Below are 26,796 nucleotides of genomic sequence, written 5' to 3'. Positions count from 1 at the left end.
AAATGCCTGCTGTCTACATATCTGATGCCAAAATGCTCTATTTCAAATCAATAACAAATGGATACCAGATCTTGCTTTTAAATATTATGCATAATTTATACAGTTGGACCAGAGAAGACTGGTCTTCTTTTCTCTATTTGGTAAATAATATTCTGAATCTTAATTTTTTTTTTTAATTTCAACCACTTTAAACAGAAATGGAATTTCAAAACATTATATATTTCTAGGGCTCTAATGTATCTTTTTAGAACTTAATTAATGTCCTTCAAAGCAAACAAAACTTTTAAAGGTGCACAAAACATACCATCAGAAAATAAAGTCTACATCATATGAAAATGAATATGTTCACAAACTTTTCAGAAGCTAAAGATTATAATTTTAAAAATAATAAAAGGTGATGAAAATATAATATTGACAAATTCTCACTCCCATCTGTGATCAACTTGATAAAGCCATATTGTTTCTATCCCGAATTAATTATAGAGATGTCCTTGGTGCGACTAAAATAGCAAAGAAGATAGACTGGATGTAATCCAATATCTGTTCTTAACTAAATAACATTGGATAGGTCACTTTCCCAATTGGGGTCTCAAATTCCCTGTCTGTTAATGGAAGTCAAATGTGATCACTGTAAACCAGTTTTCCCCTTGCTTTGTTTTCTCATCAGTTTTTATAACATTTGACTCTCCCTGTCTCACACATTATGCCACCGTGCAGAAGCCATGAATTATCTAGGTGGTAATATTGCACGCAGAGATTGAGTCTGGGAAGCTCAACTTCTCGTTCCTCACTTTTTTTTGGAGAACACTCTGGTTTGCTTTTGGCCTGTGGTAAGTGCAGCAGAAATCTATGTTTAAGTACATTATTAAAGCCACAAACATAACAAAAAGAGCTTAGAAACAAAAACAAAAATTATGGATTTTGGAATTATAGAATAATGGAGATAATCAACAGAACTTTAACAGAAAAGGTAAAAGCGAGTTACCTTTAATAAATGGGACTAGAGACCACCAGGGTGGCTCAGTCGGTTAAGTGTCCAACTTTGGCTTGAGTCATGATCTTCCGGTTAGAGTCTGAGCCCCGCTTTGGGCTCTGCACTGACAGCTCATAACCTGGAGCCTGCTTGGGATTCTGTGTCTCCCTCTCGCTCTACCCCTCCCCCACTCGCACTCTGTCTTTGTCTCTCTCAAGAATAAATAAGCATTAAAAAAATAATAATAAATAAATAAATAAATAAGACTAGAGTGTGGGATGAGGGAGAGATATTTGAATTTTTATTTCCAAATGTGTATACTATTTTTATCAGAACAATAATAATCTTTCATTAAAAAAAAAAAGTCTAATATTCAGGTCCAATAGTGGCCAATTTGCTGGGACCATCACAGAGGAAGAGATCTAAGCAGCAGCTGGCTTCAGCATCAGATACTGGATGATATCCAGGAGATTAATAGTTAAGACCTATGTCATGGTGCATAGCCTTACTTAGTACAGTAGTAAGATGGTTCTTTTTTTTTTTTTGTAATTTTTTTTTTTAACGTTTTATTTATTTTTGACACAGAGAGAGACAGAGCATGAACGGGGGAGGGGCAGAGAGAGAGGAGACACAGAATCGGAAGCAGGCTCCAGGCTCTGAGCCATCAGCCCAGAGCCCCATGCGGGGCTCGAACTCAGGGACGTGAGATCGTGACCTGAGCTGAAGTCGGACGCTTAACCGACTGAGCCACCCAGGCGCCCGTAAGATGGTTCTTAAAGTATAGTCTGTGGACCTGTAGGAGAACAAAGTCCCCTTCATGGGGTCTGCAAGACCAAAACTATTTTCATAATAATACTAATTTATTATATTCCTTTGTCATTGTATTGATTTCCCCCCCTAATTTTGCAATAGCAATAATGGGTAAAACTGCTGGTGCTTTAACATAATCCAAGGTAGTGACATCAATCTGTACTTGTAGTCATTTTATTCTTCACCACCACACATTCATTAAAAAAAAAAAAAAGTCAGCTGCACTTAAGAATGCCCTTGAGGAAGAGGTAAGAATTATTAATATTATTAAATTTCAACCTTGAGTACCTGTCTTTTTAATATTTGCTGTGACAAAATGTAGAGTATGCCTAGAGCGTTTCTGTCACATATTGAAGTAGATCGTTGTCACAGAAAAGCACTTGAGCAACTGAGTTGCAAATTGAACTACTTTATTTTATTTTTTTTTTTAATTTTTATTCAGTATATTTAAACTAAAAGAAAACTAGCTACTTTATTTGTGGAGCATCATCTTTACTTGAAAAACTGACTGACAGAGAATTGTGGTTATGTAGACTTGAGTAACTGGCAGACATTTGTTTTGTAAATGAACAAAGTGGGCCTGTCCATTCAAGAAAAACAAATGACCGTATTTATTGCCAATGATAAAAAGTGAGCTTTCAAGTGAAAATTAGAATTCTGTAGAACTTGTATCTGCTACTTGTAACAGCAGACTAATATTTAAATAATTTTTCTGATGAGATTGATAGTGATATTAACAAATATTATTTTCTAATATTATATAATGAAATGTATCAACAGTTGAAAGATCTGCATAACTCGGTGAACCAATATTTTCCAAGTGACCATTGCATGAGGTTACAGAATCATTGCATATGGTACATCATTATAACAGTAAAAGATCAATTCTTAGGGTAAGACAAACTAATGGTTTTAAATGTAGCAGAACATGAAAAGTTCATTGATTTGGTTTCAAATTCTACATTACAAATATCCTTTAAGAAAATATCACTTATCAAGTTTTAATGTAGTATCAAGGAAAAATATACACAATATCTGAAAACTCCATAAATATACATTTCCTTTCCCAAGTACATATTTACATAAGGTCAGGTTTTCTTCATATACTGTGGGGAATAAGTTTAGGAATTCCCTGAGCTTGCACCAATGGGTTAACAATGCTTAGTGCAGAAAGCAGCCACAGGGCAAAATTACCCCCAGCTAGAACAAAAGTATAGAGCAGGAAGCCATTTCCACAGGAGGAAAGCACCCAAGAATAGGTAAACAGGTAAACAGGGTGAAAAACCACTGCAGCAGGGTGAAATTGCCTGGAACTAACTAGGAAAAAAAAAAAAAAAAAAAAAATTCCTTATTGACCCTGAGGTAGCATGCTCTATCTATCTTATTCCCTAGGCAAGTTAAGATAAACAGACACAGTGCCTGGTGCCTGCCATAAACAACCACCTTCTCGGTGCCAGGATTTTATTTTATATTGACCCAAACCCCTAACACCGCATACCTTCAAAACCCCCTTTCTCTCACACACTTGAGTTAATAATCACTGTTTCATTGTCTCTTTCAGCATGTCCACCACGTTTGTAAGCCTTCTGATCCTAATAAATACGGAGCAAAGACCCTTACTTGGGGCTCTTGTCTTCTCCCAGACATTACCCTCTCTGGTATTCAATTCTGTGTCCGCTCTCTTGCTGGACAAGAGAGAACTCCAGACACAAAGTCTGGGACAATATACTTCAACAAAAACAATGTATCAAAATGGGTTGAAAGCAAAAATAAATACAAGTATCCAGCTGTATTCTATTAAGCTAAACATTAAAGAGATTTGCAAATGCCACTATTTTTTTGTTGTTGTTGTTTTGGAAAACAGTTATTTTTCTTTGAAACTATGATCTTATTATGGATTTGCTCTTGTTACTTTGAAATTATTAATACTTTTTAATTCCTCAATTTTAATTTCTAATACAATAAATATTGATAGATATAACCCTTATAAATAAAAGCCCTTTGGAGTCCTCATAATATTTTAAAATGTAAAGGGATCCTCAGATCAGACCAAAAAGTGTGAGAGCTGCTGGCATAGGAGTTGGAAGTAATTTAAGTAGCAAAGGCCAAGATTTATACCATTAAACAATAAACTAGAAAAAAATAGATGGAAAGCCAGGCTACCTCTCCTATCACCTTCCCATTCCACTACCAGACTGGAAGTTTCCTGGATGGAAATTAAAAAATACTAGAAAGGGGAAAGAGAGATGTGTACGTGAGAATGAGTTTCTTCTCCCCCTGTCGTTTCTCCTTGCCACTAAAGTGAGTTTTGAAAATAAAAGGACGAGAGATCTGAGAATCCAAAAGTAGAGAAAGCTGTGCCCTACTTTCTAAAACTCTGCAAAGCAGCAACCTCCTCTATGTGCTCTGCCCACCAATAATGTGGGAGCAAAATAGTTAAACTAACACATGGTATTCTAAGCATATATGATCTAGGATGGCACAGCTTCCACAGTGGCACAGGAGAACATACAAAAGTTCCCATTCTCTATGGAAGTTGCAGAAATCACTAACAGGCCTTTAGATCCAAAGGGAGTGGGCAGCTATAACCAGGAGGACACCTAACAACCTTCCCAGACTGATGACTGTAGGGATGGGAGGAAACCAGACCATGGAAGCTAGAAGCCACTTACCAAAGACGGAACTCGATAAGGTTCATCCAATGCCAGCATAGGACAGATGACAGCTGAGGCCCAGACATCACCCTCTCACTTCATGTCCATTGTCATGACTACCTTGGGAAGAAAGGGAGAGAAAAATCCTGAATTTGACTGGGCTTTCCTAAAATAGACTTAAAAGTTCCTAGTGATGAAATGTATCTCAAATGGGGACAGTTATTGAAAACTACATTTCTGCACAGGTTGTGGATTATGGGATTTATACCTACTATATAATAATTATATCCCAGGTTCAATTAGCAACAATGGAGACTCGGGGAAAACAGAAGTGACAGCCAGAGTTGAGACTATTGATAGACACAGCCTCAGTTAAGAAGAGTTGGAGTAGGCATAATGATGTAGTAGGTTTGAATCTGCAGACAGAGCACATCTGCAGACTCTGATCTTCCTCCAAAGTAATCTGCTCCATTCTGTGGTGAACACAGAGTAAGAGTCATGCCCTTATATAATATTGCCTTGAGAGTTGGCGGAATCTGTAAATAGGATAGTCACTCTCTCGATTAGCACATCCTACATTCAATCTGTCAAGAAATTCTATTGGCTCTATCTTCAGTTCTATCCAAAACCTACCCTTTCTCGGCATCTCCACTGCTGCCACTCTGTTCTGCGATAACATCATCTTTACCTTGAATATCTTCCCTGCTTCCGTCCCTGTCCCCTATAATCTACTGTCACTAAACACCCAAAAGTAACCTTCTTACAAATTAAGTCAGAGCAATCTTCTACTAAAAATCTTGCAATATGGGGCACCTGGGTGGCTCAGTCGGTTGAGTATCCAACTTTGGCTCAGGACATGATCTCATGCTTCATGAGTTCAATTCCTGCATCAGGCTCTGTCATCAGCACAGAGCCTGCTTCAGATTCTCTGTCCCTCTCTCTCTGTGCTCCTCCCCCACTTGCACTCACTCTCTCACAAAAATAAACATTTTTTTAAGAAATCCTGTAATAGCCCACCTTTCCAGTCAGAGTACAAGTTACATAATCTGACATCCATTGCCTTTATGACCTTAGCTCTTCTTCTTCCCCCTCTCTCATTATGCAACAGTTGCACTGACTTCTTTGCTTACTATTTTAAAGCCTTTGTACTGACATGTCCCCAGATATCCACATAGCTAACTCCTGAAATTTATTTGTGTCATTGCTCATATGTCATCTTTTTAATAAGATGACAGCCTTACATGTAAAATTTTCATTCTTTTTCCTCCTTCCCTCTGCACTCCTGATTCCCATTATCCTAATTTTATTTTTTTACCATTATATTTATAATCTTATAACAATATAATTTACTGATTTTATTACATCTTCTAGTTCTACAGTACTCAAAGAAGTTTCTTTAAAATTTTTTTTTTTACATTTTATTTATTTTTGGGAGAGACAGAGCACAAGGGGGGGAGGGGTAGAGAGAGAGACAGACAGAATCTGAAGCAGGCTCCAGGCTCTGAGCTGTCAGCACAGAGCCCAACACGGGGCTCAAACCCACAAACCATAAGATCATGACCTGAGCCAAAGTCAGACGCTTAATCGACTGAGCCACCCAGGCGCCCCTCAAATAAATTTCTTGAAGGCAGTTGTATTTGTTTTCTTATATCAATGTACCCCCACAATTATGTGTCTAGTCTCTGACACACAATAGGTGTTCAATAAATACTTTGTTGAATGAATTAATTTAGCAATAAAAACTGGGAAAGGAAAAAAGACAAAGGGTAATAATTTAAAATTGCATACTTTCTTACATTTAAGTGTTAGAAAAAAATACAAATCAATAAATTTGATTAAGATATTTCCCTAATCATGCAAAATTTTACAATTCTAGGACTTTCTTCAAAATGACAATAAACTAATTTAGACTTTAAATAATAATGAATTCCTAATAAAGAATTAAAATTAGCAAAATAATGTTTAAACACACACCAAAAAACCCCTAACCTTTTTATTTTACTTTAGAGAGAAAGAAAGAGAAAAAACATGCATGTGAGCTCCGAAGAGGCAGAGAGAGAGATGGAGAGAGAGAATCTCCAGCAGGCTCCATGCTCAGAATGGACTCCAACATGGGGCTCGATCCCATGACCCTGGGATCATGACCTGAGCCAAAATCAATAGTTGGTCGCTTAACCGACTAGGCCACCCAGGCACCCCACCCATAACCTTTAAATGGTGCTATTTGCCAGATTATTCCTATAAATTTTCTAATAACAATACTAAAAAGGGAAGTACTTTTATAGATGTACTTTTTCTTCCTTTTATAGATGGCTTCCTTTTATAGATGAAGAAACAGGATGGAAAGGTAGATAACTTTCCTAGGGTCACACAGGAAGCAAACTTAAAGATTTGAGCCCAGATTTATATTTATCTTATACCCGGTATCATTCTTCTTCCTTTATAACACAACACTAATTAAGAATGTGGACTCTGAGGGGCGCCTGGGTGGCTCAGTCGATTAAGCGTGGGCTCAGGTCATGATCACATGGTTCATGAATTTGAGCCCCACATTGGGCTCTGTGCTGACAGCCCAGAGCCTGGAGCCTTCTTTGGATTCTTTGTCTCCCTCTCTGTCTGCCCCTCCCCTGCTCGTACTCTGTCTCTCTCTCTCTCTCTCCAAAATAAATAAAACGTTAAAAAAAGAAAAAATAAAAAAAAGAATGTGGACTCTGAGCCAGTCACACTACACTCAATTATTATTTTAGCCATTCTGACAGATGTGAGGTGATATCATTGTGGCTTTAATTTGTATTTTTCTGATGATGAGTGATGTTGAGCACCTTTTCATGTGTCTATCGGCCATCTGTAGGACTTCTTGGACAAATGTCTATTCATGTCCTCTGCCCATTTTTAATGAGATTATTTTTTGGTGTTGAGTTGTATAAGTTCCTGACCTATTTTGAATATTTACTCCTTATTGGATATATCTTTTGCAATTATCTTTTCCCATTCTGTAGGTTGCTTTTTGTTTTGTTGATGGTTTCCTTCACTGTGCAAAAGCTTTTATTTTTGTGTAGTCCCAATAGTTTAATTTTGCTTTTGTTTCCCTTGTCTGAGGAGACATATCTAGAAAAGTATTTCTATGGTCAATGCCAAAGAAATTACTATTGTCTATGTTTTCTTCTAGGCGTTTTATGGTTTCAAGTCTCACATTTAGGTCTCTTACCCATTTTTTAGTTTATTTTTGTGGATGGTGTAAGAAAGTGGTCTAGTTTCATTCTTTTGCATGTAGCTGTTCAGTTTTCCCAATACCGTTTATTGAAAAGACTGCCTTTTTCCTGTTGCATTTTCTTGCCTTTGTCATAGATTAATTGGCCCATAAAAGCATAGGTTTATTTCTGGACTCTTTATTCTGTTCCATTGATCTAGGTGTCTATTTTTTTTTTTTAATATTTATTTATTTATTTATTTATTTATTTATTTATTTATTTATTTATTGCCATACCATACTGTTTTGGTTACCACAGCTTTGTAGTATAGGTTGAAATCTGGGATTTTGATACCTTCAATTTTGTTCCTCTTTTTTGACAGTGCTTTGGCTATTTTAGGTCTTGTGTGGTTCCATACAAATTTTAGGATTATTTGTTCTAGTTCTTGGGAAAATGCTGTGGTATTTTGATAGGGGTTGCATTAAATCTGTAGATTGCTTTGGGTTGAAAGTACATTTTAATAATATAGTTTCTCCCATTCCACAAGCATAGAATATCTTTTTATTTTAATTTGTTTGTGTCATCTTCAATTTCTTGTATTATGTTTCAGAGTTTTAGGATTTTATTTTTAAAAAGCAATGTTAAAATTTTTTCTAGATTCAGCCCAAACTGAAATTTTTCCAATATAATCCTATCTCATGAAGAATATAAACTTCTAATACTAAGATTATAAAGATAATGGAGATCCATTCCAATTATAAATATTTACCTATAAAGATCATTTTCAAACTTTGTCATAAAATTTTCTCTGTGAAATGATTTCCATTATAAAATTTAAAATATATCCCCGCATAAGAAAAAAAATAACAACTCAATTTAAAATATTTGGCAAAGACAGAGGTAAGATGTCCCCAGGGCCAAAAACCACTTGTTATTTTTGCTTAAATATACTAACTTACATTCATTTTTCCTTTTGAACGTTGTGTATAATTTCCCAGAATTTTTTTTCACTTTTATCATGCCAACTTCCTCATTCAACAAACATTTATTGAGCATGAACCATGAACCAAGTACTGCCGTAGGTAAGATGAATATGATTATATCCTTGTCCTCTAGTAGATTGGGCAAAAATATTTTATTCAACAAAATCATTGTCTACTTTGATACACTTCAGATTAAAACATGTATCAACTTAAATACTTTAGACAATAGGAAATGAATTAAATCTTCACTTGATTGATCCAATATTTTTAAAAACTTATACATCAAGTTCAAATATTAAAAAAGCTCTGTGGTTTTCAATCATATTCTTAGAATCTGCATCTGGGGGAAAGCTGTTCCTTTCTAGTAGAAACTAAGGTTTATTTCTGGAGTCCAGAGGGTAGCTTGGTAGACTCATTATTATGATGACATTTTCATGTTATTATCTACACATTCATTTATATATTCATGCACAATAATACATGAATGTGTTTAAGTTAAAACCTTATAGGGTTTAAACAGACCTAAATAATAGGGTTATAGAGCCACCTAGTGGCACCTTATAAAAATTGGTTGCTTATAATTTTCACTCCATTAGGTTTAAGGAACATAACCTTATTTAGTGAACATAAGCTTATTTATTTATCTTTTCACTAATACAGACATTTATAATTATTATGGATGATGGATCAAAAAAATGGGGGTCTGAATACTATAGCAAATGTTTGATGTCATGAAACATGTATAAAGTGTATTATAGGAGAATATAAAGAAAAATAGGATTTTAGCAAGTAATTATTAAATTTTCAAATTGCTGGGGTGCCTGGGTGGCTCAGTCAGTTAAGCACCAGACTCTTGATTTCAGCTCAGGTCATGATCTCATGGTCATGGCTCATGGTCATCGAGCCCTGTGTTGGGCTCCACACTGAGTGTGGAACCTGCTTGGGATTCTCTCTCTCCCTCTTTGCCCCTTACTCCTCCCCGCCCCCCGTCTCAAAATAAATTTTAAAATGTCAAATTTCTGTATGTGTAGTATAAAAGAATTATATATTTTACAAATATAGTTTATAAATACTCTATAACAGTAATAAGACCTTCCATTTTAATGCACTATATTGCTGTATTAAGTATTATATAATCATCTTTTGCACAAAGGCATGAAAGCCCTCCAAAAAAAGCCTCATTAATAAACAGATTAAACCAAAGATCAAGGATCACAAGCCATCCGAGAATGGAAGAAAGAAAAAGTAGAGCTTTTGAGATGTTAAATATTTAATGAAGTATGAGTGCAACATCTGACTGACATGTGCATTTCTACAACCAAGTCAAGCAATCACTCTTGAAGTGATGAAAGCCAGTTTAAGATCACAGAACAACTGGGCAACTCCAATATTTGTCATGCTAAACAATAAAGGGCTCAGTATGTTGCTTGCTAAACTTCCCAAAAAATTTATACATTATAGATGTTTCATGGAGTCATTACTCTAGTACCCAAGTTCCAAAATTACTTTGACCCACTATCTGCTCAAAATTCATTAATCCTACTCATATTTTCAGTGTCCCTCACTATTCTAATGTGTTATCATCCCTCCTTAACTAGTTTAAATTCCATGGCAAATCAATACAACGACTCCCTGCATACATTCCCTTTCCCACCACTCACTTTGTTTACTTTCCTGGCAAAGTCAGTTAGTTCCAGTTCTTTGTCAGCTTTACACCTATACCTATGTAGCTGAGCTTGGTGTGGAGAAAATACACAATCATGCTGATATTTTAATTTAAGTGAACTTAAATTAATTATAAGAACCTTAGTGGGTCCCTATATGTCCCAGGAATCCTACTACATTTCCTAGTCTATTCACATTGTCACCTAACTATATTCTCCTCTCTCCTAAAATATACAACACTCCCTCCCCCAACTTCTCAGTTGATGAGTTTGCTATTACTGTGGGGAGAAAAGAGAAGAAATTAATAAAAAAGAATATTCAAAAGTTCACAACACATCACTCACCTACTAGCATCTATATCCATACACTTCTGTTTCCATAGATTACCATCTTAGGCTCACTCATACTTTGTGCACAAGATACCACAAGCAATTACACAAGAAATTTGTCAAATCTCTCTTGCGTCATCAATTTTCCATTTCTACTGAATCTTTCCCCATTAGAATATAAACATGCTTTATACTCTCCCATGCTTAAAAAATAATCCATTTTTTTTTCCATTTTTAAAAAATTCAAGTATAATTAACATACAATGTTATATTAGTTTCAGGTGTAAAATATAATGATTAAACAATTCTACACATTTCTCAGTGCTTATCAAGATAAGTGTACACTTATCCCCTTTATTTATTTCACCCACCCAACCCCAACCTCCCCTCTGGCAAACACCAGTTTGCTCTCCGTATTTGAGTCTGTTTTACTGTTTGTCTCTTTTTTGTTTGTTTGCTTATTTTCTTAAATTCAGCATATGAGTAAAATCATATGGTATTTGACTTACTTCACTTAGCATTACACACTCCAGATCCATCCATATTGTCGAAAATGGCAAGGTTTCATTCTTCTTTATGACTGGGTAATACTCCATTATATGTATGTATATATGTACATATGTATGCATGTATATGTGTGTGTATGTGTATATATATACACGTATCTATTGTAAATAATGCTGCAATAAATATAGGGGTGCATATTATCTCTTTGAATTAGTGTTTTTATTTTCTTTGAGTTAATGCCCAGTATTAGAATTACAGGATCATCTGGTAATTCTATGTTCAATTTTTTGAGGAACTTCCATACTGTTTTCTGCAGTGGCTGCACCAATTAGCCTTCCCACCAACAGTGCATGAGTGTTCCTTTTTCTCCACATCCTTGCCAACCCTTGTTATTTCCTGCATTTTTATTTTGGCCATTCTGACAGGTGTGTGGTGATATACCATTGTGGTTTTAATTTGCATTTCTCTGATGATGAGTGATGTTTAGCATCTTTTCATTACTGTTGGCCATCTGTAGGTCTTCTTTGGACAAATGTCTATTCATGTCTTCTGCCCATTTTTAATGAGATTATTTTTTGGTGTTGAGTTGTATAAGTTCCTGACATATTTTGGATATTAACCTCTTATCAGATATATCATTTTCAAAGATCCTTTCCTGTTCAGTATGTTGTCTTTTTGTTTTGTTGATAATTTCCTTCACTGTGTAGAAGGTTTTTATTTTGTTGTAGTCCCAACAGTTTAATTATGCTTTTATCTTGCCTGAGGAGACACATTTAGAAAAATGTTTCTATGGCCAGTATCAAAGAAATTACTGTCCGTGTTTTCTTCTAAGAGTTTTATGGTTTCAGGTCTCACATTTAGGTCTTTAATCCATTTTGAATTTATTTTTGTGTATAGTGTAAGAAAGTGGCCCAGTATTCCCAGCACTGTCTGTTGAAGAGAGTGTCTTTCTCCCATTGTATATCTTGTTTCCTTTGTCTAATTGACCATATAAGTGTGGGATGATTTCTGGACTGTTTTTCTATTGATCTATGTGTCTATTTTAATGCCAGTACCATACTATTTTGATTACTATAGCTTTGTAGGACACCTTGAAATCTGGGATTGTGGTATCTCCTGAAGAAAAATAATCCACTCTTGGTCCCACATCCCTCTCCAGATACTGTCCCATTTTTCTTCTCCTTTCTAGCATAACTCCACAAATTTATGGTCTTCAATTCTCCCATTCTCTGTGAAGCTGTCCTCAACAAGGTCTCAAATGACCTCCATATTGCTATATCCAACTGTCATTTCTCAACTTCCATCTTACTTGTACCATGAACAACCTTTTATTTGAAAAACTTTCTTCTTGACATTCAGGATACCACTCTCCAATGGCTTTCCTCTGTTCCTCACTTCTCAGTCTCCTTTACTGGTTCCTGCTACGTTTCCTGGTAGATAGATGTTGAGAATGCACAAGAGCTCAGTCTTTGATCCCTTTTTCTATCTATCCTTTGTTCTTTGTTATTAGCATTCAATCTCGTGGCTTTAAGTGGCTTCCACACTTTGAGAGCTCCCAGACCAGATCTCTCCCCAGAACTCCATACTCATATATTTAACTCTCTACTCAAAAATTCTACTTAGATGTCTAAAACATATCTCAAACTTTACATGTACAAAACTGTGCTCCTAAGTACTCCTTCCCCAAAACCTACTCCTGCAGTCATCCCCATCACAAGAAATAATCAAAAACCCTTTGAGCTATTTTTTTTCATATTCTGTATCCATTTCTCTTACAACCTATATTCAATTATCAGATTCTGTCAGCTCTATCATAAAAATATATCCAGAATTTAATCATTTATTTCCTCTACTGGGATCCCTCTCTCTCATCACCATTCTCTCATCTGCATTATTACACTAGCCTAACTGGTTTCCCTGCTCAAACCCTATCCCCTGTATGTCTTCTCAATAGAGCTTTGAGAAAAAAAACGTATAAATCCTGTCAGATAATGTCACTCCTCTACTCAGTACTCTCCAACAGCTACCAAGTTCACTCAAAACAAACAAACAAAAAGACAAAAACTAAAAATCATTTAATGACTCATAAAGATCTAGAAATCCTATTGTCTCTTTAACTTTACTTGCTGCTTGCTTATCCCACCCCAAACTGGTCTCATTTTTGTTCCTTGAACATGCCATGTATATGAGTTATCAGTTGCTAAATAACAAACTATTCCTAAATGTACTGATTTAAAACAATATTGTCTGGTTTAGCTGGATTCTCTACTTCAGTGTCTCACAGACTACAATCAGCATCTAGGACTGTAGTCATCTTAAGGCTCAACTGGTTAAAGATCCACTTCCAATCTCACTTATGTGGTTGTTGACAGGATTCAGTTCCTCAGGGGCTATTGGTCTTATAGCCTCAGTTCCTTACTGGATGTTGGCCAGAGACCACTCTCTGTTCCTTGCCACATAGGCCTCTCCAATATACCAGCTTATTTCATCAGAGCAAGCAATCCAAAAAGACAAGAGAAGGAATGGGAGCAAGAAACAAGTCAGTCTTTTATAACCTAATCTCAGAAGTGACATATCACTTTGCCATGCAAAGGAAGGAAATTACATAAAGCAGGGAGTAACATGAGGTGGGGATCATTGGGAATCTTATAAAAGGCTGTCTACCACACCAGGTATGGTGCCACTTAGGGAGCATCTAATACTTAGAATATTCTTCTTCCAGATATTAGCATGTTTCATTCCCTCACCTTCAAGTCTTTGACCCAGTGTCACCTTCTCAAGGAGATCTACCCTGAACACTTTTTTTTTTTTAATTATTTCTATCCTCACTGCAAACATTTCTCATCCCCTTCATTTTTCTCCATAGCACTCATTGACTTTAAATTTTCATATAAGTTACTTATTGTGGTTCTATTTTGTCAACTTAGCTAAGCCAGTACTACATTTCCATTTCTTTTCCTGAAAAGTTCCAGGTTAGCATGGGCCACAGAGACATTTTGCATAGTAGATGGAGGTGAAACAGCCATCATATAATTTCACACTTGGAAGGTCAGTATAGGGCATAAGGCAATATTGCTAATTATGTAAGTTGTCACTTATCTGCTAGCTCATTTTGTAGGTTGGGGCAGAAGCCAGGTCTGTATCTTCTTTAACCCTTGCAGGATCCTCTATTTCAGTGTCAGCAACTCAGGTCTGTAACAAAAGACCAACTCCTCCTGCAGATCAACTCCATCGTCAAAGTTGAACCCTTGGAACCGGGGAGAAATCAATGCAGATTCCACTCCATTCTCATGGATTTCAGTTCATTCTTGCAGTTGCCAGTTTACCTTGCTTCCTCCACTTGACAGCTGTGATTTACCTTACACTCGATATATAAATATCTATATCCTAGTAGTTCTGCTCCTCTGATAGAACTCTAATACTCTTATTTACATGTCTTGTACCACAAAAATATAAACTCCATGCATAAGAAATTTTGTCTGTTTTGTTTACTGCTCTTGCCCCAGCACTAAGAACAGGGCCCAGTGTATAGTAGAAAACCATATAGCAGGCACATTAAATATTTATTGATGAACAATTTTTAAAAACAAAGGCAATAAAGGGAAGAGACCAATATTCACTAATATTTTGGATAAAGATTCATGTAAAAAATAATTAAGAACTGAGATGTATCTTAATGGATGGGTAGAAAAAATGGGAAATATAGTCTATGCTATGAAATAGAATGAATGAAACTAGGAATGAGCATGGTAAGTGTACCATACATTGCAATATGTCCAGAGATTAGAAACTTGACCTGATGATAATCAGTGGAGAAGCCATTACAGTTTCTGTAGCAAGTGACAAACAAGGAGAAAATAGTATTTCAGGAAATTTAATATTTCAAAAATATCCTGTTGAGTGGAAATGGGAAATTAGAAAAGTAGGGAGCCAATTCAGACATGTTGTCCTAGATTAGTAGTATGACAATAGAGAAAAGGAAAGGAAAAGTTGATCTAAAAATAATTGTCAAAAAGGTTATAACACGGCAACTGCAGAAATCACTAATGCTGTTTACTGATATTTCTGATTCTTATCCTTAGAAGCACATAGTAGGGTTCCATATCCCCACCCTTTTGAAGTTTGGTATAGCCATGCAACTTGCTTTTGTCCATGGGATATGAAGCGATGTGAGGACTGTCACTTCAGAATGGAAGCCTTTAAAAGCAAGTATGTGATTCTCTACCTTCTCATCTCCCTTCCTGTTGCCTAGAAACATCACAAATGGTGAAGGCCTCATTAGTCTAAGTCACTAAAATGGAAAAGAATATGACAAGAAACAAACACTTGTTGTTTTAAGCAACAAAGATTTTGGACTGTTTGTAACACCAACACAACCTCACCCATTCTTACTGAGGCAGCTTGAACTTGAGTCAACAAATTTTTATATTCCCTCAAGAGATAGAGTTTAATTTCTCTCCCTTTTTGTGTGAGCTGGAATTAATAACTTGCTTCTAACAAGTGATAGCGAGTAACTTCTCAGACTAGGTCATAACATCATTGGTACTTCCTCTCCTGATCACTTACTTTGGGAGAAGCCAGCCGCCATCTCATGAGGACACTCCAGCAGCCCAATGGAGATCCACATGCTGGGGAATTGAGGCCTCCTACCAACAATTAGCCTTAACTTGCTAAGCTTGTAACTGAGCAACCCTGGAAGAGGATCCTGCAGTCTCAGTCTATATCCTGATTACAACCTCATGAGTGAGATACACTGAGACAGTTAGGCTGTACTTGGACTCCTGATTCACAGAAATTATGTGAGATAATAAATGCTTATTGTTTTAATCCACTATGCTTAGGCTAATTTGAAACATAACAATAGATAAAAAGTACATTGACTAATACAGAAATACACTAAAAACTGAAAATGGAGGATAGGGAGAAATCAAAGCTGACTCCTAGGCTTTGAGCTTTGAATAGTCTGGAAAAAGTGTGACATCATTGATTGTAAGTTATTCAATTCCATTGGAGTTTTGAGGCAAGGGTCACATATACTCAATAAACATTGGACAGAGTCTTGTAAATGTTTAACAACTGAGCAAAGTGTTCAGAACCAAAAAGAATATTCCAGCAGAGATAAGGGAGAACTCTCATCTGCTCTCTTCCAGACACTATAGTTGTATTATAATTTTCTTACCAGCACTATCACGCTGCTAGTACATACCAACTGCAAGTTTAGGTACCCTAAGTATCTTAAAATGTAAATAAGCCCACAGGCCATTTCCTGATATTTTCTCCCACTTATTTCAACATTCATGAGAGCTGTGCTGTTGTGTTAATTTTGCTTCTCTGATGATCACTGTAGTTTCTACATTAAAACCACAAAAGGAAGGAAAAAGGAAATAGAGTAGGGAGAAGTAGCATAGTTGAAGAATGAATATCCTATAATGAACTGTTCCAGTTAGTATATCAAATGCAGAATTAAGTATTGTCCAGCCATCATTTTATCAGTTCTAACAACTTCACTTTGCATTCTACCTTTAAAATCCTTAAACCAACCTTTATTTACAATAAAATTTTAATTCTATCTATTACCACATAACCTCTACCTAGTATTCTAAGTCTCAAAGATTTGGCTTGAACAGCCGCTAAATTCATTAGGTTTGATCTCAAATTCCCACAAATTTAGAAATATCGCCATCTCAGCCACAAATTTCACACTAAGAGTATACAGAAACCATCACTAAAGCACAACTTGTCTTAAAACAAAAATAATAGACTATAAACTTATAACTGCTTTTTTATTAAGCTTTATTTTAAAATAGTTTTAGGTTTACAGAAAAGTTGAAAAAATAGTACAGGGAGTTCCCACATATCCCCCATCCAATTTCTCCGATTGATGTTAACAATCTTACAATACCATATACATCTGTCACAACTAAGAAACCAACATTGGCACATTACTATTAACTAAATTTCACACTTTATTCAGATTTCACTAGTTTGACATTAATGTCCTTTTTCTGCTTGAGGTTCCCAGACAGGGTATCACATTTAGTCATCATGTATCATCTCCTCTGGTGTGACAGTTTCACAGACTTTTCTTGTTTTTCAAGATCATGACAATATTAAATACTGATATATAATTTGTAGATTGTCCATCAACTTGATTTTGTCTGATATTTTTTCTCATGGTTTGACTAGGGTTAGGGCTTTGGAGAAGAATAACACAAAGGAGGTGAAATGTTTTCATTACATCTTATCAAGGTACACATTATCAATATGACTTCTTGCTCACGTTACTATTGATCACTTCGTCCAGGCAGTGTTTGCTATATTTCTCCACTGTACAGTTATACTTTCCCCTTCTTTCCTTACCCACCCTTTGAAAGCAAGTCACTAAGTACAGCCAATACTCATCTTGGTGTTGGGGGAGAGTGGGGGGATCAAACTCTACCTCCTGGAGAAAAATCACTTTTTAAGATAAATGCAAAACTTTCTCAACTCCTATAAAATATATATTAACTGCCTCAAAGCATTCAATAATCCAACTGAGTGTTTCTTTAATATGAGTCACTCTGATAGACACTTCAAATGAGAGGTGACGCAGTCCCTTCACAAGAAGTTTATAATATAATAAAGATACCACATGAAAAATCCAAGTACTATAGTATGTCAAAAAGGGAAATCAAATTCAGTTAATGAAAAATTTCATATAACAAGTGATGTTCAAGCAAAGCATTCAAAGCTGAGTAGTATTCTGACACATGAAGATTTATGCAAATTCAACATTCATTTATGATTACAAACTGAACAAAGTGGGAAGTAGGTATAGAAGGAACATACTTCAACATAGTAAAGGTCATACATGACAGGCCCACAGCTAATATCATATTCAATGGTAAAAAGGTAAAAGCTCTTCCTCTAAGATCAGGAACAAGAAAGGATGCTCTTACCACGTTTATTCAACACAGTACTGGAAGTGTTAGCCAAAGCAATTAGGTAACAAAAAGAAATAAAAGGCATCCAAACTGTAAAGGAAAAAGTAAAACTGTCACTATTTGCATATGACACGATATTACATATAGAAAACCAAGTGACTCCACCAAAAACTGTTAGAATGAATGAATTTCAGTAAAGTAGCAGGATACAAAACCACTATATGAACTCTAATGCACTTCTATTCATTAATAATGAACTATCAGAAAGAAATCAAGAAAACAATTCCATTTACAATTGGAATAAAAAAATACTTAGAAACAAATTTTAATGAGGAAGGTGAAAAACTTGTATACTGAAAACTATAAAACAATGATGAAAGAAATTGAAGATTAATATTTTTCTATTATATAAATAGTGGACAAATATTCTGTGCTCATCACCTGGAAGAATATTGCTTAAATGTCTATACTATGCAAAGCAATCTACAGATTCAAAACAACCCCTGTCAAATTCCAATGGCATTTTTCACAGAAATAAAGCAAACAACACTAAAATTTGTACGAAACGACAAAAGACCCCAAACAGCCAAAGCAATCTTGAGACAGAAGAATGTAGGGGCACCAAGGTAGCTCAGTCACTTAAGTGTCCAACTCAGGTCATTATCTCAGTTTGTGGATCAGGCTCTGGGCTGACAGTGAGGAGCCTGCTTAGGATTCTCTCTCTCTCTCTCCCTCTCCCCCTGCCCCTCCCATACTCACTCTCAAAATAAATAAATAAACTTTAAAAAAAAGAGAGAGAAAGAAAAACAAAGCTGGAGCTATCGTGCTTCCTGGTTGATAACTAACTATATTATGAAGCGATAGTAATTATGTTTTTAGAGTTTATTTGAGAGAGACAGAAAGAGAGATAGCAAGCTAGGGAAGGGCAGAGAGAGACAGAAAGAGAATCCCAAGCCCCAACGTGGGGCTCAATCTCATGAACTTGAGATCATGACTTGAGCTGAAATCAAAAATCGGATGCAGGGGCGCCTGGGTAGCTCGGTCGGTTAAGCGTCCGACTTTGGCTCAGGTCGTGATCTCGCGGTCCGTGAGTTCGAGCCCCGCGTTGGGCTCTGTGCCGACAGCTCAGAGCCTGGAGCCTGTTTCAGATTCTGTGTCTCCCTCTCTCTCTGCCCCTCCCCTGTTCATGCTCTGTCTCTCTCTGTCTCAAAAATAATAAATAAACGTTAAAAAAAATTGAAAAAAAAATCGGATGCCTAACCGACTGAGCCACCCAGGTGCCCCACAAAGTTATGATATTGTATGATACTTAAAACAGTTTGATACTGGCATAAAAACAGACACATTGATCAATGGTACAGAATAGGGAGCCCAGAAATAAACCCATGCATATATGGTCAATTAATTTACAACAAAGGAGCCAAGAATATACAATGGGGAGAGGACAGACTCTTCAAGAAATGGTGCTGGGAAAATTGGACAGCCACATGCAAAAGAATGACACTGGACTACTATCTTACACCATATACAAAAAATGAACTCAAACTACATCAAACTAAAAAGCTTCTTCACAGCAAAGGAAATTTTCAACAAAATGAAAGTCAAACTACTCAACAGGAGAAAAATATTTGTAAATCATGTTCTAATAATGGGTCAATATCCAAAATACATAAAGAACTCATACAACTCAACAGCAAAACACTAAACAACCCAATTTAAAAAATGGGCAGAGTATGTGAATAGACATTTTTCCAATGAAGACATCTAGATGGCCAACAGACACATGAAAAGATACTCAACATCACTAATCATCAGAGAAATGCTAATCAAAATTGCAATGAGATATCATCTCATGCCAGTCAGAATGTCTAGTATCAAATAAATAAGAAATAACAAGTGTTGGCAAGGATGTGGAGAAAAGAAAACCCTTGTGCACTGTTAATGAGAATGTAAATTGGTCTATCCGCTGTAGAAAACAGTATGGAGGTTGGTCAAAAAACTAAAAATTGAATTACCATATGATCTGGCAGTTCTACTTCTGGGTATTTATCTGAAGAAAACAAAAACACTAATTCAAAAAGATGTAAGTACCCCCATGTTCATTATAGCATTATTTTCAGCCAAGATATGGAAACAACTTAAGTATTCATCAATGAATGAATGGCTAAAGATGTCGATGTACATACACAATGGAATACTACTCATCCATGAAAACAAATGACATCTTGCCATTTGCGACATAATGGATGGACCCTGAAGACATTACGTTAAGTGAAATGAGTCAGAAAAAGACAAATACTATATGATCTCACTTATATATGGAATATAAAAACAAAAACAAAAAACACCAAGTTAATTGATACAGAAAACAGATTGGTGCTTGCCAGAGGCAGTGGGTTGAAGGGGTAGCTAAAATGGGGCAAAAGACACAAAATACTAGTTATAAAATAAATAAGTCAAGAGAATGTAATGTACAGCATGGTGAGTACAGTCAATAATACTTTTACATATTTTAAAGTTGCTACATATTTTTTTTCTTTTAATATTTTGAAGTAATCTCTATACCAACATGGGGCTTGAACTTAAAACCCTGAGATCAAGAGTCCCACATTTCACCAAATGAGCCAGCCAGGCTCCCCTAAGACAGTAAATCTTAAAAATCTGCAGCACAAGAAAAAACTTAATTCACTATGTATGGGGGATAGGGGTTAATTAGACTTAATGTGGTGATCATTTAGCAACATACACAAATATCCAATCATTATGTTGTATACCTGAAGCTAATGTTAATTATACCTCAATTTTAAAGAAAGGAAGAAAAAGATGGGAAATAGATGGGAAAAAATTTAAGATGGAGAAAAGAACCTAAAATGTGGGAGCAGAGACTCTTCACTCTGTCTCAGGTGTTTCTACACCTTAGCCCAATGGAAATATATATTTAAAAATCTTCAGTGTGTCTTTATAACTTACCATAAATGGATGGTCATATGGGCTGGATTGTGTCACCCAAAATTCATATGTCGAAATCCTAACAGCCAATATCTCAGAATATTACAGGATTTGGAGATAGGATCTTTAAAGTGACAAGTAAGGTTAAATTCGGTCATTAGCACAGGCCCTAATCCAGTATGACTGGTGTCCTTTTCAAAGAGATTGGGATACAGACAGGTACAGAGGTTAAAGGATGTGAAGTTACTGGGAAAGGAGGGCCATCTACAGGCCACAGAAGGTCTAAAAACAAACCGGTGAGTGCCCTGATCTCAGAGTTTGTCTCCAGAATTGTGAGAAAATAAATTTCTGTTGCTTAAACCACCCAATCGGTGGCATTTTCTTAGGACAGCATTTGCAAAGTAACACAGATGGCTACAGGTTCTAAATGAAATCTAATTTAGCAAAACTCTCCACTGTGATTTGGTATTTAAGCCTTGTTACAGAATAGTACTTTTCGTTCATTAGTGAGATGGAGTAAAGTAAAATGAAGTGAAAAAAATGTAGGGTGAAAGGTGAGCCTCAGAAACTTTAGTTCTAATTAAAATTCATTTCCTATAAATTGGTCACTCCAACCCTAATCATAATAGCAATGTTTGCTCTTACTCATTAAACTATTTCTCCCAGAATAGTATGTAAGAATTTCATGAAGCTTCTGTAGATCCCTACTGTGGCACTTTATTCCCCAACTTAGTCTGGGGAATACATTTTGATACCGTTTTTCCTGGCAGCAATTGCCACAACATACCTTCCCAATGGGCCACTACTAAGTAAAACCTCCCTTTTGTTTCATATCAGAGGGGAAACAAAATAAATTTAATGGCATTTAATAAGCACTTGACTAGAACTAAATGTATTCCTAAATATTTTTAATTCCACTTTACAAGGGTTAGTTCTATTATTTCTATAATTGCACCCTCAACAAAAGGTACAGCAGGGAGGTAAGAGGCAGACATCTGCTTTTAAGAGTCAACGAAATCCAGCTGCGGCCAAACACGTACAGCAAACTGTGGGTGAGTCTGCAATACGGGAAATGTTCAGACACACTCGTTAAGTGGGTCTCCCATACTCTTCCGGCTAACGTCCTTTACTTTTTTTAGTCTTGTGTTTAGTCTTTTGGCTAGGTTTTCAGTAATGAGTGTAAATACTCTTAAGAGATTTAACAACCCCCCCCCCCCCCCCCCGCGGCCCCGACCCCGCCAAAAAAAACCCCAAAACAAAATTAAAAAACCGCAAATCACTGACAACTACGCTTGAGGAACAGCAACTCCAGCGGAAAACGTAAGTCCCAGATCATTAATGGACCAAAAAAATCAGTTAGTTCCATGTATATTTACCTAAAGGTTTAAAAGCAGAGGACTATATAACCTGGCGTTTCGGTAACAATGGCAACTTCTAAGTAACTGTCCTTTATGGAAACGGGAAACAAAAACTTTTCACCTCCCGAGTCAGGAAGACAAACCCAGCGTCAGGATTTCCTCATCTCGCGACAACTTCCTGACTCTCCCTGTAGGCGCGTGCGTCAGAATCGAGGGCCCGGGGAGCCGCCCAGCCCAGAGGGTGGAGCAAACCGTGTAAGGAGGGAGGGGCCATCAGGAAGGGGTGGAACGGAGGAGGGGCTGGAAAGGGCAGAGCGGAGGGAAAACTCGTGTGGGCCCCGCCCCTCGCGGCACTTCCCCGGAATAGCGTCAGCCGCTCTATAAGAAAGCGTGCGCTGAAGTGCTCGGCCTTTTACATCCGGGAAGCGCCGGGCTTAGGTTACGAGGTTGAGGTACGTTGTATTTTGTGCACTAAGGTGATAATTGAGGCAGAAGTTTTTGGCCTAGTTAAGATGCAGGAGGTTCAGGGATCTTGTAGTGGCCGGTCTACGACAGCTTTTGGAAACCTCTAGGTTCGAAAACCTGAGGTATTCTTTTGATCACGCGGCGGCCACGTGCCACCCTGGCGCTGAGTCAAAAGTCGAGCGCGCACGGGTCACGGACCCTCCGACAAAGGATCGGTGCACCTGATGACCGGCAAAGGTCGCGAATTCCGCTGTCGGTGTCAAGTGGCCATCTTGAAGCTACTCCGCCACTGTTAAATAAATAGTAACACCGAATCCTGATACCCGCCACATTTAGATCCAGAAAGTGAGTAATCTCTGTAGTTGTGCTTGCTTGGGAGTTCTGGGATTGTGAATCTCCATGTATCTTTGGGACCTGTCAGCTGTGGCAGTCTCCCTTCCTAGCCATGGAAGAGCATATTCTTGTTTATTGGCAAAGCTGTCACCATTTAATTGGTATCAGATTCTGACTTGCACAAGTAACATTAATCACTTGAAAACCTGAAGGGTGCCGGGTTATTGGGCACATATCTAACTATTGCTTAAATGTTTTTAGGAAGCTGAACTAATCGTTCCAATGGATGACAGGAAACATGACAAGGTATGTTCCTTTTTATTCATATTTCGTCGTTAATCCGGAATCCTTAGTGCTAAGTAATGGGAAGGCCAGAATTGGCCCAATTTGCTGCTACTTTGTAATTTGAAAGAGTAAATAGCCAACTAAATAGAAAGTAACTGAAGTTGCTAAGATTTCAGCACTGTGACTTAGGACACAGTTTACAAAACTGGTTTTCTTCTCTTGCAGATAATCAAGAAATTCAAAATGTATGGGTGAAGTCCTGTTTACTTAGAATCTTGTGGTGCACTGCCAAACGTGATTTTTTTTATCACAACATGTTGCATATTGAGTGGTGAATAATCTGTAAGCTATCAAGTTGGTGGTCTCCGTATAGGCCAGAATATTACTTTGGCGTAAGTATGACATTTAGTAGAAAATAAGTGAGTGCTTGCTTGCTATAATTAAATAAAATGCTTGATTTCATCTGGAAAAAGTCGTGTTCTAAGTCACTACAGTATTTGGGTGGGAACTACACGTGAAGCCACCTTACCCCTAAGGGACAACGGTCATTTTTATACCGTACAAAAGATTAAGGCTACTATACAAGGTGAGCAGCTAAGCACTTTATTCACACAGATATGCACGGAACACTTGTGTCTTTTAAAGGTCACGCTTAACATTTAACAAAAAAAAATTAGCTATTATCAAGGCATATTTTATGAACCAAGTAGTTTCCCGATCCAGTCTATTAAAATTTCAGTATAAATGTTGCTTGCATCAGCACTATACTTTAGTTAATAAAGGTGGCCTGTGCAAAGTTTCCGTAAAGATAAATTTTCTCTCCTGTATTGCACGTTTTCTCAGCCCTTGTGCAAGTGTGCACTGTCTGTACCACTATCATCACTAGTTGTAAATGCTTGAAAAGTTCTGCCTTTATCAAAACCTTGAGCTTTTACAAAAGGTTTAACGTTATTCTGCCTGACATAGCATTGCAGTTCTGCAAAATCGTAAACTATAAAGCACCTTTACGTTAGCACCAGTTTTTTACAAAGCTGAGGATTTACAAAAAGGATACAAGTAGATGCAGTAGGGAAAGGGGTGAAGTCCCCTCCATGTTAATACAGCCATTGAAAAGGATTACTTAACATGATCTAATCCTAAAGTTCACACTGATTTTTTTCACCTGTTTTTATGCATCTATTTCTTGGATGGATCTACAAAAACTTTAAAACACTGAAGGGCCCTCGATATTAGCAATCATTGTGATTAAGTAGCCTGAGAGGCAAGCCTTTTTTGTTTGGCCTAAGATTTTGCATTGCTAATCAAGAATGTCCTGGAAGGGTGCATAGTAAAGCACCCTTAATTGTCCCTTAATTGTGTTGAGAAATAGTCAGAGGGAAAACTTGCCTTTACTCAGCAGTGGAGGCTGAAAATGACCTGGTCAGCACTGGGGCTCCTGAAGTTTGGATCCTACTGTCTCACCTTGGCCTCTGGGCCTGTTTGAAAGCTAGGGATACTATAAAACATTACCAGCCTTTTAAAAACGGTCATTGAAGGCCATAGCCACTTACAGCAGTGCCTAGCATATAGCTGGTGTGTTAATTAAAGCGGTTGAAACAGTTAAATTATTTTAGAGCTTTTTCTTACTAAGCAGAGAAAGCATTTTTAACAGTATTTTTATTAGCTGGGACTATCAGGATAGTGGAAGTCTACAGATTTTAGTCATTACAAGAAAGTTGCAATAGATGGCACTCTTAAATCATGGTCCAGCAAACCACATGATGGCAAGGAAAAGTTTTATCAAGTTGTAAATTTGAAGTAGCTGAAAGTAATTGCTAGAGGATGTTAACAAATAAGGTGGATAAATTAGGTTGTACATCCAACAACTTGACGGCTTTCATCAGGAATTCTTCCAAATTTTTCTGGGTAGTAGAATGTGTTGCCATAATGCATAGTACAAAGGCTTCATTCAGGAATGTATGATCACTGATCCTAGTCTAGGTTTATAATGGAATTCCTTCACTTTTTTGGCCCTTGATTTCCTCAGTTGTTAAAGGCTACAGAGATTCAATGTGTGAAGATATCTTAGCCTTTTGAAGAAAATCTAAGCTTAATTAAACAATGCCACTCCTTGACTCTAGTATAAACAGTATTGATTGAGTTATAAGCTCTAAATCCAAATGAATGTAAAAACAGCCTTACTGCACTATTGATACACAGTAATCTCTGGAGAATGCTAATAAAGACTCCAGAGTAGTTTTTGGGTGGGCCACAATGCTAGTTAAGGGTAATTAGTACTACACTGAGGTATCTAACAGAATATTCACATCACAAATTCTCAAGCAGCAATGGTGCACATGATTTAATCACAACACAAAAGAAGGAACATGGCTCTCATCTCCGTTGGCTGGCATCTCTGGCTGAGTGCTAATGTGGATGTTGAACATTTTCCAGTATTTTCTCTTGAAGCTTCCATGTGAAGAATTACAATTTGGTGACACTTTTTATCCAAGGTACAAAGGCTGAGACTTTGGTATAGACACCAGGTGAATCCTTGACTCCACAGCCATACCCCCAGGAGGTCACCCCGTACACGACCCAACTCTCTCCTGACCGAACACACATGAGTGGTCCTCCGCTGTCTCCCTGGCAGCTGTCAACACGTTTGTGTTCATGTAGATTTCCAGCGCAAAGCATCCTTCCTGTAAACCGACCCTTGTAACGTTCTTCACAAAACTTCTTGGGAAGTAAGGGGATGGCTGCTTGTTGTAGAGTTCTTGAATAGGCTCGTCCTAGTCAGACCAAATAATCTGAGTTAGATGCCAGCCAAAGATCTTACACAAAAGCACTACATTTAACAGTCCAATGAACATTTAATTGAAAATAAAACCCTATTGTGGCATAGTGTAGTTTGAGTGAGTGGTAACTATAAATGGTATAGAAGGACCTGAGTGGCAAGAACTCCAAATATGGCATCTGATAAAAGATTGAGAAGCTAAACATTCCTGTATACTAACCATTTGATGTTGGTGTACTCCCTGGCAAGACATTAACTGTTCAGTGGCTAATATGTATAATTGATGATGTCCTCTACAATAGTCCTTTCTCGGATCTAAATTCCACCTTTTTTTCTTGCATCCTATTTACTCAATTGAAATAATTCATAATAGAACATTCTGTAAAACTGACATTGTCATTTCTGTTAACTTGTATCTAAAGGTGAATGAACCTTCCCTCCTGCAGTAATTGAGAATGGATACACTTAAGTATTCTCAGACACTTGATTTGCCTCATGGTTCCACATAGTGTACGGAAAAGGCATTTACTCTGATCTGATTTTACTGTTTCATTCAGCAAATGTTTTCTTTGTGGTTTATCTAAGGAGTGGTCAG

The 26,796-nt window shown here is 36.9% G+C and overlaps 1 protein-coding gene, 1 long non-coding RNA gene and 1 other non-coding gene across 4 annotated transcripts in view; 1 reads left to right on the top strand and 2 right to left on the bottom strand.

The window, feature by feature from the left end:
* LOC122217931 overlaps positions 1-22,541 on the bottom strand; it is a 206,834-nt gene extending 184,293 nt beyond the window's left edge. The window contains exons 1-2 of the long non-coding RNA XR_006201773.1: positions 22,361-22,541; positions 4,456-4,557 (exon numbers count right to left, since the gene is read on the bottom strand). This is a non-coding gene — a long non-coding RNA (uncharacterized LOC122217931). The remainder of the gene's footprint in view (positions 1-4,455; positions 4,558-22,360) is intronic.
* Positions 22,542-23,202: 661 nt separating this feature from the next.
* Positions 23,203-23,333, top strand: LOC122218848. The gene has a single exon (XR_006202157.1). It is a non-coding gene; the product is annotated as a small nucleolar RNA SNORA24 (small nucleolar RNA).
* Positions 23,334-24,012: 679 nt separating this feature from the next.
* Positions 24,013-26,796, bottom strand: part of PRSS12 (serine protease 12) — a 76,012-nt gene continuing 73,228 nt past the window's right edge. For both annotated transcript variants that reach the window (XM_042935638.1, XM_042935639.1), the window contains one exon: positions 24,013-26,196. In XM_042935638.1, the coding sequence (XP_042791572.1) occupies positions 25,889-26,196 (308 nt within the window). In that variant the 3' untranslated portion in view covers positions 24,013-25,888. The remainder of the gene's footprint in view (positions 26,197-26,796) is intronic.

This window comes from Panthera leo, chromosome B1 (assembly GCF_018350215.1).
Source record: "Panthera leo isolate Ple1 chromosome B1, P.leo_Ple1_pat1.1, whole genome shotgun sequence".
Classification (NCBI taxonomy): Eukaryota; Metazoa; Chordata; class Mammalia; order Carnivora; family Felidae; genus Panthera; species Panthera leo.
The sequence above is the reverse complement of the archived record's forward strand: the minus strand, read 5'-3'. Positions and strand labels throughout refer to the sequence as shown.